Source organism: Capra hircus, chromosome 6, assembly GCF_001704415.2.
Source record: "Capra hircus breed San Clemente chromosome 6, ASM170441v1, whole genome shotgun sequence".
NCBI classification, from domain to species: domain Eukaryota; kingdom Metazoa; phylum Chordata; class Mammalia; order Artiodactyla; family Bovidae; genus Capra; species Capra hircus.
Genome location: NC_030813.1, coordinates 66,880,122 through 66,894,865, shown reverse-complemented (window position 1 = coordinate 66,894,865; position 14,744 = coordinate 66,880,122). Strand labels below are relative to the sequence as shown.

Genomic DNA, 14,744 nt, shown 5'->3' with positions numbered 1-14,744 from the left:
TTTGATCTTCTCCTGGAAGAGATGTACTATTTATAATGCAATATGGAGATTACCAAGCATTTATACTTTCAAAATTACATTTTCCATGGTATACAGAAGTCAAAACTTGTTAAGAAGAAAGAAATCTTCCCTTTATATTGTCATTCTTTTTTTACTTTGTTTGCTCAAAGCCATAGTTATTTTCACCTCCACATCTATTGCAAATAACCTTTCTTTCTGTCTCCAGGATGTAAGGAGAGAGATCTTTGGGAATGTCCATCCAGTAAACAGTGTTTGAAGCACACAGTCATCTGTGATGGGTTTCCAGACTGCCCTGATAAAATGGATGAAAAAAACTGCTGTAAGTACTTATTGGGCATTTGTCAATGTGACATTTTATTTTAAACATTAATTACCCCTCATTTTGGATAGGTGAGAAATTTGGAAATACATGTCAAAAGCTTTTTGTATTTTCAGACTTTTTGACTAAAACTTCACTTGGAAAAATATATGCCAAATACAATCAAATGTGTAAAATATAGGCATGATGATATTGGTCTAGAAGCATCCTTAGGGAGAACCAATAAGAAAAGATGGTGTCTCTTCCAGGCCACTTCTCTTCCAGGCTAGGACACAAAGCCTTGGATGGCAGGGTTTGGTCAGGAACTACCTTGTAAAGTACAACCTACAAAACCACAAGCCGAGATGCTGATTTTAGATGCCATGTTTGCTCCTGGGCTAATAACTGTACTCAGGAAAATACAATTGTAGTGAGAAGAATGTCATGTCTTATTTAAATGACTTAGGATTCTTTCCCTGGACAGGGGCTGGTGTGGAGGCCTGAATAAAAATCAGATTCCCTTAAGAAAGGAGAAAGAAATGTCATAGATATTAGATAGGCAATTAAGGCGGAGAAGGCAATGGCACCCCACTCCAGTACTCTTGCCTGGAAAATCCCATGGACAGAGGAGCTTGGTAGGCTACAGTCCATGGGGTCGCTGAGTCGGACATGACTGAGCGACTTCACTTTCACTTTTCACTTTCATGCATTGGAGAAGGAAATGGCAACACACTCCAGTGTTCTTGCCTGGAGAATCCCAGGGGCAGAGGAGCCTGGTGGGCTTCCGTCTATGGGGTCACACAGAGTCGGACACGACTGATGCGGCTTAGCAGCAGCAGCAGCAGGCAATTAAGGAGTTTGGCTATAGTTTTTAAAAACCCAAGAGAAGATTAGTGTGTGACTCTGAGAGTCACTTAATACTAGAGATTAAAAAAAATAAAACTAACCATAAATGTGGACAGATCTGGGTTTCATCCTAGAGTGACTTCAGTCTGCTCATGTCCAGTGCTCAGCTCAAGCCACTTCAGATTTTAGTTCTGTGCTCTCGTCTTTGGGATTTCTGCTGCTCTGGGTGCCACTTTTTCAATGCTGTGGTTAGTAGCAGAGAATTTAGTCACTTGGAGATGGTAGCGCTGTTTAAATGCTTGCTGTTTGTATGGATGGACATCTCAAAAATGAGATCATGCCAGCTTTGCTCTTCGGTATTGACTCTTACTGGAAGGCCTCGGCATCTTTTCCTCCTTTGGCGCACCTGTTGGCAAACTGTGAGGTGCCTGTTAGTGAAAATGCCATCCATTCCTAAAATGTTTGTCTCCTCCCTTCTTGTTCCCCTGCCAGCATTTTGCCAAGCTGATGAGCTAGAATGTGCAAACCACGAGTGTGTGCCACGTGACCGGTGGTGTGACGGTGAAGCCGACTGTATAGACAGTTCCGATGAATGGGACTGTGGTGAGCTGCTTGTTTCTGCCATCTGCTCTAATGCCTGGTAGCCATTTAAGTTAAATGAATCCTAACTGGCTTTATGGATCTTACTAACCAAGTTCATCTCTTCTACTTTACTACTGTAAAAGCAGTCAGCGGTGATTTGTACATGCTATTTCCAACTCACAGAACACTTCCCCCCAGGTTTCTTCTCTATTGTCTGTCTTACGTATGAAAATATTTGGGTTCAAATTTTTATGATCGTATAGCTTTCCATATGAATATAATTTTAAACTCTATCATCCCCCAACTTTAACATTTATCAATAGTTGGTCAATCTTATATCACTGACACTACCTGGAATAAGATATTAACGTGGCCTTTCTGTCTGCCCTATATTCTTGCTCTGTCTATCTACTACCTTCCATGCAGAGGACTTAAAGGCATCTCCCACTAGTGTCCCAATGTTGCAGTTCATAATCTTGAGTTTGGTTCATTCTGTCATCCTACACTTATCCCTCCTTCCATTCCCTTGGCCCTTATTGTGGCATCGTCTGGCCAAATCATAATTATGAAATGTATTATCATTAATTGTGCAGTGTTTCCATAAATGATCTGTGGAGTATGAAGTACAGAGGATTCTCTTTTATAAAAGAAGGATTAGCCCATATGCCACATTAACCCAAAATTAACATCACTCACCCATTTACATTCTCAAATACCTTCTTGAAAGGAAACAATTTGAATGAAGTTACAACTAGCTCCTTCTAATTATTCAAATCATTGGATAAACTCATGGGAATGGGACTGCCTCTGGCCATCTTCTAACTCATAATGAAAAGTTGAGAATTGCCTGTCCATTTCCCTAAGAGTCTTTAGTTCTTGGAGGGCAGAGAACACATATAACTCATTTTCTAGTCCTCTGCCACATGGTGATCACTATGGTTTGCAGAGCGGAAGAATTCACCAAATAGTTTTTAGCTAAAATAAATAAAAATACATGTCTGCAAGTAAAATAAAGGCATGTTATCATGTGGTTTCATGAGAAGAGATGTTTTAAATTAGAGTTCCCCTCCTTTTTTTCCCCACTCAGTGACCCTCTCTACAAACGTGAACTCCTCCTCATTCCTGATGGCTCACAGATCTGCCGTGGAACACCACGTGTGTGCGGATGGCTGGCAGGAGACACTGAGTCAGCTGGCCTGCAAGCAGATGGGTTTAGGGTAAGGTCAGTAGTTTGTAGCCCTGATGAATTTCTCAGAGGGCTTCATGGAACTTGGCAATAATGTCTTCCTTATGAATTTAGGATGAGTTAGTGCTCTCACACCCAAAAAGCACAGGAAATGGATCAGGTGAGAGGACTGTTTTTAATTACAGGCACCTGCTCTGAAGACTGTGGGTTGAAAACCTACTTTAATAAAGCCTCTAAAAGTAAATGAAATGATTGTATTTTAAGGACTTCTGAAATGAAATGCTTTTGTTATTTATAAAAGCATTAAGATGGTTTCTTCCAAGGAATCTGATGGGGAAATCTTGCAATTTTCCCCCAAGAGGTTATTGAAAATGCCTTTTTAAGCAACACACATTTTTCAATAAGTTGAGAAATAGAACATGAAGTTGCTGGTATTTCAATTTAGCGTATGTATTGCAGAAAATGTAAATCAGGAAAGAGTTCACCATTTTTGCTTCTTAGAATGAAAAGACAGTCACCAGCTTTGATACACACACACTGAAATTAATACTTTGAAAGTGGGATTCTTGGTGTGTAAGGCTTTCTTTTCTAGTTCTGTTGGGATTGGAAAACAATAATTGAAAGGTCTTAGAATATATGTGGAAGTGTGTGTGTGTTTATACAGTTAAACATATAAACACACATTTTTTTTTTCTTTTACTGATGATGTATGTGAGTTTTTGGGGGAAATATAGAAATGATGGAAATTAAAAGTTATAAAATTCTAGAGTAAAAGACTGAGTTAATCTCATTTCCCAGTATTCCACTGAGCAAACTTGAAATATTTTATAATAATGAGCCATCCAATTATGGGGTAGCAACCTGCCGCATTCTTGCTACCCCAGTTTGAAGAATTATGTAAATACTAGCATCTTCAGCCTATTTTTCCCTATGTGAAGTCCTACATCTTTGGAAAATTGAGTAACTGTTGTAATAAGAGAGCTTTAAACTTTGCCAGAGTGGAAAAATTATATTTGTCAAGATCCATTAAACTGTACTTCATTTTCAAAACTTCCTCATTGTGTCTAAATGAAAGGAGTTGTGATTGTGACCAGAGACAAATTAAATGCCTTTTGGAAGAGCTTTACTTTCCTCTTGCCAGACACAAGGTAATTTCTTAATATGGAAACCTGATTACATAATGACACAACTCCACTGAGAGTTCGAAGGGAAGGTTGGAACTACAAAGATTTTATAACCAGAAAATTCTCTTGACAAGCCACTCTGTTCTGTTGTAAACAGAAGGAATCATTTTTAAAATATTCTGCTTTATATTTCTCCTAATTTTGAGGATATTGAATTTAAATTTCTTATTGTGGAAAAAATATGTGTCATAAAACTCACCATTTTAGCCATTTTAAAGTGTACAATTCAGTGGCATTTAGTGTATTCATAATGTGGAAACATCATCATCTGACTTCTTTCACTAAGCATAATGTTTTCATGCATCCATGTATCAGTGCTTTATTTCTGTTTATGGCTGAATAATATTCCATTGTGTGGATACACCATATTTTAAAAATTGCTTTATCTAGTTTTATTGTTGGTTGTGCTGCGTCTTCATTGCTGCATGGACTTTCTCTAGCTGTGGCAAGTGGGGGCTGCTCTTTAGTCGCTATGCCCAGGCTTCTCATTGCAGCGGTTTCTCTTGTTGCAGAGTATGGGCTCTAGGGCGCTTGGACTTCAGTGGTTGCAGCATGCAGGCTCAGTGTATGCAGCTCTGAGGTCTAGAGCACAGGCTCAGTAGTTGTGATACATGGGCTTATTTGCTCCACAGCATGTGGCATCATCCTGGACCAGGAATAGAGCCAGTGTCTCTTGCATTGGCAGGCAGATTCTTTACCACTGAGCCACCAGTGAAGCCCCTTATTTTAAATCTGTTGATCCATTGATGAAGTATTAATTTTAGTGGTTTCTGCTTTTGGCTATTGTGTGTATATAGGAGTTTAAAAAATCTCTTTACTCCATTGTTTCATTTCTTTAACACAGTAGGAAAATCTTTGCAATATCTTGGATATTTAAAATCTAGATAGACATTTGGATTTTTAAAAGATAACTGTATTTCACAGGAGGGCTAGGAACATTTGAGGGAGAGCAGTATAGTTGAAAAACCATAATTGTTATGTGCCTGAGTTAATGGGTAAGAAGTGATTCATCTTCCAAGGAAGTGAGTACAAAAGGTAATATTAGGTTTCTTTTTTAATATACTTTTGGATTTCTTTTGAATTTATTCTTCAGTTTACATGGGTGGCTCATGAATTGACAGATACCTAGAAAGTCAGGCTGGGGCAGGAATAAAGATCATTGGCAAGACAAGGCCAAATTCTTACCGCGGGACTAGGATACTTAGGAAGCTGCGGTTACCACTATGCTTGGAGACCAGTTGCTGTGCTGCAAACTCACAGTTCTGTCACTGGTATTTCAAATTAACACTTAAGTAATCCTGCATCTTTGAGTCATTCCCTCCAGATCCAAAGTCCCTACTGTTAAGGTCTCTTTGGCCGTGACTAGTCACTGACCTATACTGCAGCTGTCAGAGAGAGGAGAGAGGAAAGAGGAAAGAGCTGTCCTCCTTTAGCTTCTGGGGTGGAGTAGTCACTCTATGGACCTGCCTTGGTACTGCTGAACAGACTGTGCATCCAAAACTTCAAGTGTAAAAAATGATCCCAACTAGTTCTATTCCATATCTTTCTCCTATTGTTTTTTGAGCATCTGCTTACGGACCTTGCATTGCATTGTGTGGAGGATGCAAAGGTGAATAACATCGTCAAAGAGCTTATAACATAATGGGGAAGACATATCAGTAAACAATCAGTTTTCAAAAGGAAAAATCTTTTTGTCATCTGAGAAAACTTCACATATAGCTTGGCATTTCTATTAAAATTTTGTAGAAAAATATTCAACTCTAATATTACCTTGATAATATAATATAGATTCATTAAATCATTCAGTAAACATTTATAGAGAAAAGCACTGTAGTATAGTATCCAAAACAAACATACCTTAAATCCAAATAGATCATTCATCTACTTGAGGGGGTATATTTTGGAGCTAGTTTGTTAAAAATGCAGATCTACACCAAGTGACATGTTTTGCAGGGATTCTATTGAAATGCTTTTATGATAGAAGCAGTTGATTAGAAACACCTGCACTTAGAGTTTTCTCAGACCAAAATTATGCTTTCCATGTCTAACAGCAGAAATGCTAGACTCTCAACTAAGTGCTTGTCCAAATGAGGGACTCAGAATTCTCTTCTGAAGCTGAAAGACATTTTATCTCCATCTGTAGGTATCTCTGGAGTTCACCCCAGCTGGAAGTACGATGGCTCTTTGATTGGATAAGGGTATAAATCAAGCCCCTAAATTCTCATGACAGTGTATTGACTTTGCTACCTGCGTATCCAGTATCAAAAACATATGGACATTTATTTAATCAGCAATACAAATCAGAATTTAGACTGCCTCCTAATGCTTGCCAAATGTTCAGTTGAGACATCTGATATTTGGGGAAGTTGGTCAAAGAAAATGTGATTCTTTGTGTCTCTTGGCCTCATCAGCTTATCTTTATAAAAGTTAGGTCATCTGGAAATAGGCTATACTATTTTGGCAAAAATTCCTTTATAGAATTAGTTGCAATTTGATTTTATGCCCTAATCCTTTAGAGTTGGTCAGTAGAAGAAACATCCTTCCAAAGAATGTTTCTGTGTCTTAGGCAAAACCACAAAGACAGCATCTATTGTATTACCTAATAGCCCCTGATGTAAGATTTACATCATAATTTTTCCTAACATGTATTCCCAGGACAAAGTTTCTAATTTCAGAATTCATTTGTCATGTGTGAACTATTTAATCCAGGATGGTTTCCTTATTGATTGACTTCCATGAACCTCAAAGACAGATCCAGTTGTCTGTAGTAATAAATCTAGCCCAGGATGCTGGTCCTGTACATGTAAACTATGGAAAGGAAGTGCAAAGCCTTGTAGTTTTTTTTAAATTAGGATATAATTTAGATACCATGAAATTCACAGTTTAAGTGTACAATTCAGTTGTTTTTAGTATATTCACAAGGTTATTATAACCATCATCACCAATTACAGAGTATTTTCATCAAAACAGAAACCCCATTTTTAATAGCAGCCATTTCCCAATTCTTCTTCTCCTCAGCCCCTGAAAAATACTGATTTACTTTCTGTATCTATGGACTTGCCTATTGTATACATTTCACATATAGAATCATGCAATATATGCTTTTTTTGTCTAGCTTCTTCAACATAGCATAATGCTCTTAAGATTTATTCATGTTGTCTGTTGTATCAGTTCGTCAATCCTGTTTATGGCTGAATAGTAGTCTATTGAGTAGATAGAACCACCTTTTGATTATCCATTCATCAATTGATGGCCATTTTGGTCATTTCCACTTTTTGGCTCTTATGAATGATGTTACCATGAACATTTATGTATAAGTTTTTGTGTAAACATATATTTTCAATTCCCTTGGGCATATATCTTAAAACTAGAATTATTGGGTCAAGTGGTAACATTATGTGTAACTTTTGAATAACTACAAAACTATTTTCCAAAGGGGCCACACCATCTTATACTCCACCAACCATGCAGAAGAGTTCAAATTTCTCCATCTCCTCACCAACACTTTTTGGTATTTTTGATTGTGAGTATTCAGTGTATTCAAAAATGATATTGTTCATTTTTTGATCTGGGTGGCCAAGAGAGGGAATGTACAGAGAGAAGATAAGAAGACCAAGAGCTGAGCCCTCTCATTAAGAAGATCAGAGAAGAGAAGTAGCAAGCTAAAGGAGATGAAAAAGAATTACCAGTGGGGTGGGAGTATGCTGTACCCTGAAAACCGAGTGAAGAAAGTCTATAAAGGAAGAAGTGATGGTCAGTTCTATCAAATGCTGTTGAGAAGTAAAATAAGGACTGAAAATGACTATTAGTCAGCAACATGCATGTCATTGACATGAGCAGTGTCAATAGAGCAAGGGAGCAAAAGCCTGAGAGATAGTATGATAAGAAAAGAGAACCAAAAGACAGTAAGCATAGGACTTTTTTGAGCAATTTTGCCAAAAAGAGAAGCAAAGACACATGGGCAGTGCCTGGTGAGGGAAACTGCAATAGGAGATCTTTGGTGCCTCCATTTCCCTGAAAGCTCTCACTATTCCATGACTGAATTTCTATTAAAGGCCTACCTGCTATAGTACAAACATCATGTCCAATTGCTATAGACTGAATGTTTATGTCCACTTTAAATTCATAAGTGAAATCCTAACCCCAATGTGATGGCGATAAAAGGTGGGGCTTTGGGAGGTGATCAGTACATGAGGGTGGAGGCTTCAAGAATGGAATTAGTGCCCTTATATAAGAGATCACAGAGAGTTCCCTCCAGCCTTCTATCATGTGATGACACAACAAGATAGCCGTCTATGATTGAGGAAATGGGCCTTCAGTTCAGTTCAGTTCAGTTCAGTTGCTCAGTCATGTCTGACTCTTTGCAACCCCATGGACTACAGCATGCCAAGTTTCCCTGTCCTTCACTATCTTTCGGAATTTACTCAAACTCATGTCCATCGCATCAGTGATACTACCCAACTATCTCATCCTTTGTTGTCCCCTTCTCCTCCTGCCCTCAATCTTTTCCAGCATCAGAGTCTTTTCAAATGAATCAGTTCTTCACATCAGTTGGCCAAAGTATTGGAGTTTCAGCTTCGGCATCAGTCCTTCCAATGAGTATTCAGGACTGATTTCCTTTAGTATTGACTGGCTTGATCTCCTTCCAGTCCAAGGGACTCTTGAGAGACAGAAATAAATTTTCTGTTAAAAGTCCTCTTTCTTTCCATTTTTTAAAAACCAAATAAGTTTAGATTATTTTCCTCAACTGATAGGCCTGCTATAAGCTAGATCATCTCTTTTTCTTCAAATTCATATCCTTTTACATTCTCTTTCTCTTTCCAGACTGGCTGGTCTTTTATCTGTGCTTTATAGGCCCATTCCTTCCTGCTGCTGCCTCTGGGTCCACCGATGATTGTTTTTACATTTCCAATTCAAATTCTTCAGGGCCTTACTCAAGCCTCATGACTTCTATGAAGCCCTTCTCATATCCTTGACTTCTTTTGTCCCTAAATTTCCTGTGATTACTTAAAAATCAATACAACGTGATAGCTCTCTTAATTCTACAATGATATATATCATTCACATTTTTTGATTCTTCATTTATTTCCCAGAATAGGTTACACAGAATAATAATGACCAACCTTACTTGTATGCCAGGCTGTTCTGAGTACTTGAAACGTATTATCTCAATTTATCTACATTATTATAAGACAAATAGTATTGTTATTTCTACTTTACATAATGAAGAAACTGATGATTAGAAAAGTTAAGGAACTTGCTAGGTTGCAGAAAAATACAGAGCTAGGATGTAAGTCCAACTAAGGGCAAAAGACCTCTTCAATATGATGAGTAGATCTGATGAAGCACCCAGTTCTTCAGTAGACATGCCATGATTGATGTGGTCACCCACCTTCTCAAACATAAACCTCATTTAGTATTGCTTTGTATGGGAGTTATGTGGCAAGTCTTAGTTACATGAAAGAGCATGTATAAGGATATGAATTTCAAGAAAGAGAGATGTACTAGCTTATAGCAGCCCTACCAGTTGAGGAAAATAGTCCAAACTTATTTGGCTTTTAAAAAAACGGAAAGGTCACCTAGTGATCTTATCATTGTAGGATTTTTAAGTAAATAGCAGTGAGGAGGTGGTAATGGTGGTAGAAATTCATCATGCAGGACCATGATCCAAACATTTCTCATGTTTTGAAAAGTCACATAGTAATAAGTACATGCTTGGTTTATTTTAAGTAGAAATCAGGTGAAGCAAATCCACAAAATGCTGTTTTCTTTTACATGTAGATTTGTAACTTCTCTGGCAGATATGTGGTTTGGGCATGGGGAAAAAAATTCTTAACACATTCCCAAGAAGCTGCCAGTTATATGACTGTCTGGCTGAGAAGAAAATCATAAAGTCCAATGTGTAAGTGTAAAATTCTCTGAAGTATGCTGTACTGGGGCGAACAGGAAGAATAATTTTCCTGAAAAATTGCTGCATCCTAAAGGAAGAGGAAATATTTTTTAAGTTCTTCCAAGAGATGATGCTGTTAAAGTGCTGCACTCAATATGCCAGCAAATGTGGAAAACTCAGCAGTGCCCTCAGGAATGGAGAAGGTCAGTTTTCATTCCAATACCAAAGAAAGGCAATGCCAAGCAATGTTCAAGCAGCTGCACAATTGTGCTGATTTCACATGCTAGCAAGGTAATGCTCAAAATCTTTCAAGCTAGGCTTCAGTAGTATATGAACTAAGAACTTCCAGGGATACAAGCTGAATTTAGAAAAGGCAGAGGAACCAGAGATCAAATTGCCAACATCTGTTGGACCATAGAAAAAGCAAAGGAATTCCAGAAAAACATTTACCTCTGCCTCATTGACTACCCTAAAGCCTTTGACTGTGTGGATCACAACAAACTGTGGAAAATTCTTAAGGAGATGGGAATACCAGACCACCTTACTTGCCTCCTGAGAAACCTGTATTCTGGTCAAGAAGCAACAGTTAGAACTGGACATGGAACAACGGACTGGTTCAAAATTAGGAAAGGAGTACATCAAGGCTATATATTGTCATCCTGCTTATTTAATATGCAGAATACATCTTGTGAAATGCCAGGCTGGTTGAAGCACAAACTGGAGTCAAGATTGCCAGGAGAAATATCAGTAACCTCAGATATGCAGATGACATCACCCGTCCAGCAGAAAGCGAAGAAGAACTAAAGAACCTTTTGATGAAGGTGAAAGAGCAGAGTGAAAAAGCTGGCTTAACATTCAACATTAAAAAGGGAAAATCATGGCGTCCGGTCCCATCACTTCATGGCAAATAGATGGGGAAATGATGGAAATAGTGACAGACTTTATTTTCTTGGGCTCCAAAATTGCTGCAGATGGTGACTACAGCCACAAAATTAAAAGACACTTGTTCCTTGGAAGAAAAGCTATGACCCACCTAGACAACATATTAAAAAGCAGAGACATCACTTTGCAAACAAAGGTCCATATAGTCAAAGTTATCGTTTTTCCATTAATCACGTACAATGTGAGAGATGGACCATGAAGAAAACTGGGTGCTGAAGAACTGATACTTCCAAACGTTGAGACTGGAGAAATTCTTGAGAGTCCCTTGGACAGCAAGGAAATCAAACCAATCAATCCTAAAAGAAATCAACCCTGAATATTCATTGGAAGGACTGGTGCTGAAGTTGAAGCTTCAATACTTTGGCTACCTGATGCAAAGAACTGACTCATTGAAAAAGACCCTGATGCTGGGAAAGATTGAGGGCAGGAGGAGAAGTGGGTGACAGAGGATGACATGGTTGGATGGCATCATTGACTCAATGGACATGAGTTTGAGCAAACTGGAAGATAGTGAAGGACAGAGAAGGCTGGCATGCTGCAGTCCATTGGGTCACAAAGAATCAGATACAACTGAGTGACTGAACAACAAATGAGACCACTAGGTATGAAGCTTTAATAAGCAAGAGCAAGGTGAGCCTACCAATTGTCCTAAGAGCATATCCACATGATCACTATCAGCAAGCTATGCCAAGAATTCAGATTATTGGTTAGCAAACTGAATCTCAAACTGTCTCATTTGGGCTAATGAAATAATTTATGAAATGAAATGGAAACCTTTCAGTGATGTAGGGAAATTTGCCATTTTAACTATAAACTATGTAAGATCCTAGGTTAATCACATTTTTATTTACTCTCTTTCCATTTTGTGATAAAAAATGTTCATCATTAAAAATGGACTCACACAGGATTTGTAAAATCAAAGATGGTTTCCATGAGTTCTCCAGAATTAAGTACTGTCAAAACACACCTTTCCACCAAAAATTCAGGGCTACTTGTGAGCAAGAAGGTCTTGGAATGGGGAATAAGCAATCTCTTTAAAAGTCTTTGAAGGCATCAGATTCTCTAGTCCTCATTACATATTGCTGTTGGGCATGAATATCAATGGGTCCTAGGTAGATAAGAACATGATTTACATCTTGAGAATCCATAAGAAATTGACCAGAAAGACCTGTGTTATCTCTGTTAGAAGTCCTTATATGGCAGCCTGTGGCTTTTGGAACTGTACCAGAGACTCCCGGTGATGACTTGACTTCTCCGTGTTGTCTTTGAAACCTACTGCAGTCTGGCTTGCTTTTTACTCCCAAGACAGAGTTTATAGCAATGATATTATCTAAATGCCAAACCCACTGGTCTTTTCCTTTAATTTGTACAGTTTGGAATCAAAATCCAGTCTCTTACTCTGACTTACAAGGCATAATCTGGAAGCTGCCTCCCTCTCTGATCCTATCTCCTAGCACTTTGCATTTGTCTGATAAACTTTAGAGGCATTGACCTTATTACTGATATTCCAGTGCTATAGACTTATTCCCATCCCAGATGCCTCGGCTTCACTGTTACTCTGTTCAGAAAGCTGATCTCTAGACCTTAACAGGATCACCTCCATCTCATCAATCATGTCTCAGCTTGAATATCAACTACTTACAAAGGTCTTGACAACCTTCATTGGAGCAGCTTTCACAGTCACCAAGGTACTCTCTATTTGCTTCCACTCTCTTCTTCAAAGCATCTACTTGTGTCAGAAACTATTTTTTCACATATTTGTAATTTGTTCCTCTCACTAAAGTATGTAAAATAGCTCCTAGAGAGGTTCACTCTATCTGATATAATACCAATGTGCTGCCTCCATTTCCATTCTAGCATATTAGCCTTATTAATAATCAGTTTTAATCCTTGTCCATCTGACTATGTCATTTGTTTAAGTTCTGTTAGGGTGATATTCCTTCAGCACTGAGTAAAGCAAGTTTACTGAATACTGGGTATTAAGCCATTATATCATTCATGAACACAAGTCTAATTTCTACCCAATTGTGTACCCTTCCTACATCTTCCAAGAGCTAACAAACTAACTGTAGATCTTGACTCTGAGGCATAATAATCTTTTAAACTAAAAATTTCAAGTGAAGTCACTTGTAGCAGACTTTTGTTGGGCTGCTTCTCTGCATTCCTCCTTTCCTTAGGGACCTGCATCCCTTCATTTTTGGGATTTGCTTCAGTTCCCATTTGATCCTTGGGATCCAAAAGGGAGCTGCCATCTTTAGACATGATCCACTTTTCTTGGCTTCAGTGATTGGTAGAAGGGTAGGTGATACCTCATCCAAGCTGGACAAATCAAAGGACCTCATTCTTGGGCAACAGTGATTGGTTTTGTGATAAAGTCTTTCAATAAGATTTAAGTAGATACTGGAAAAAAGACTTCTTTTTGGTCACAAAGATGAATGGATTTGAGTTTAGAGCTGCAGACAGCCTGTCCCCTGGGTTGTGGAAAAGTCACTTGGAGGTCACTAAAACCACCCTCCCATCTTTTCTCCCTCCTTCTCACTGATGGAAGTGGAGATGAGAGATGGAGGGTCCTAAAGGTACTTGGCCCCGGGCACCAGCTATCCTAAAGGTCATCCCCATCCCTTTAGTGGCTGACTGCATTTCCACATTTTGATATTCAGCTATTCTGTCACTATTTGGGGTTCTAAAATGCTCATTTTTTTGTTGATGTAATACTGTTAACTGAATTTTTTTAAAGCCCTGAAATTTGAGTTATTTTATATTGTAGCATACCCAGTATCATAGTCTGCCTTAAAATTTCAAATTGAATAGAGGTACACTTTCTCTGGGCTTCCCAGGTGGCTCAGTGGTAAAGAGTCCACCTGCCAGTACAAGAGACACAGTTTTGATCCCTGAATCGGGGAGATCCCCTGCAAGAGGAAATGGCAGCCCACTCCAGTATTCTGCCAGGATGATCCCATGGACAAAGGAGCCTGGTGGGCTACAGTCCCTGGGTTGAAAAAGAGTCAGACACAACTCAGCAACTGAACAGCATACACACACTTTCTATATACCTATAATCTCAAGATAAGAGATGAAAGAGCAATTGACATAGCAAGGATCCTATTAGAAAAATAAATTCTACCTTGGCTTCCAGGCTTTCTGAACCAGTGGAATAAAAAATGGCATATTACAATGAAAACTGGTGATCTCTACACTGATGGACTGAAAGAAGGCAAAGACAAACAGGAAACACTTTTTAAACAACTAAATAAGTTGCTGTCAAGAAAATACTGAGTCTCTGTCGCTTAAAAAAGAAAAAATATAACTGTCCCCAAAGTTTTCCTCCAACATATAAAAAAAGAAATGGGATTTTTTTTTAGATAAAATATCTAGAAGGAAATACTTGGTCTACTATAGATTCTGAAAGAGGTATGTATTTATGCTCAAAAATATACTTACAGTCTGACACCCATTATTGAGTTTGTTTTATAAGTTTGAATTCTTATAGGTGATCAAATGACTTTTAAATTTAATGACTGGTTTATTTTTATACTTTTACTGGTGTTTATTTTAAATAGTGCTTTATTTGTTAGTTTTATTTTTTAATTTATGTTAAAATGATAATGCATATTAATAGGTACAGTTTTATAATTTTGTATTAGAAATGAATTATTTAGTTCCATTGATTTATTTTATGAAATGTGAACCTGTTATAATTTAATTTTATAATCTATTACTTCTTTTTGTTTATAGATGGTTTTTGTCACTTCCACCTATAAATCATGGCCTAGTACAATTATTATACTCTACCTC

General features: G+C 38.0%; 1 protein-coding gene across 1 annotated transcript in view; it reads left to right on the top strand.

Moving 5' to 3' along the window:
- Positions 1-14,744, top strand: part of CORIN (corin, serine peptidase) — a 301,718-nt gene that overhangs the window by 243,122 nt on the left and 43,852 nt on the right. Inside the window, exons 14-16 of the mRNA XM_018049422.1 lie at positions 227-340; positions 1,658-1,768; positions 2,835-2,964. Of these exons, the coding sequence (XP_017904911.1) occupies positions 227-340; positions 1,658-1,768; positions 2,835-2,964 (355 nt within the window). The remainder of the gene's footprint in view (positions 1-226; positions 341-1,657; positions 1,769-2,834; positions 2,965-14,744) is intronic.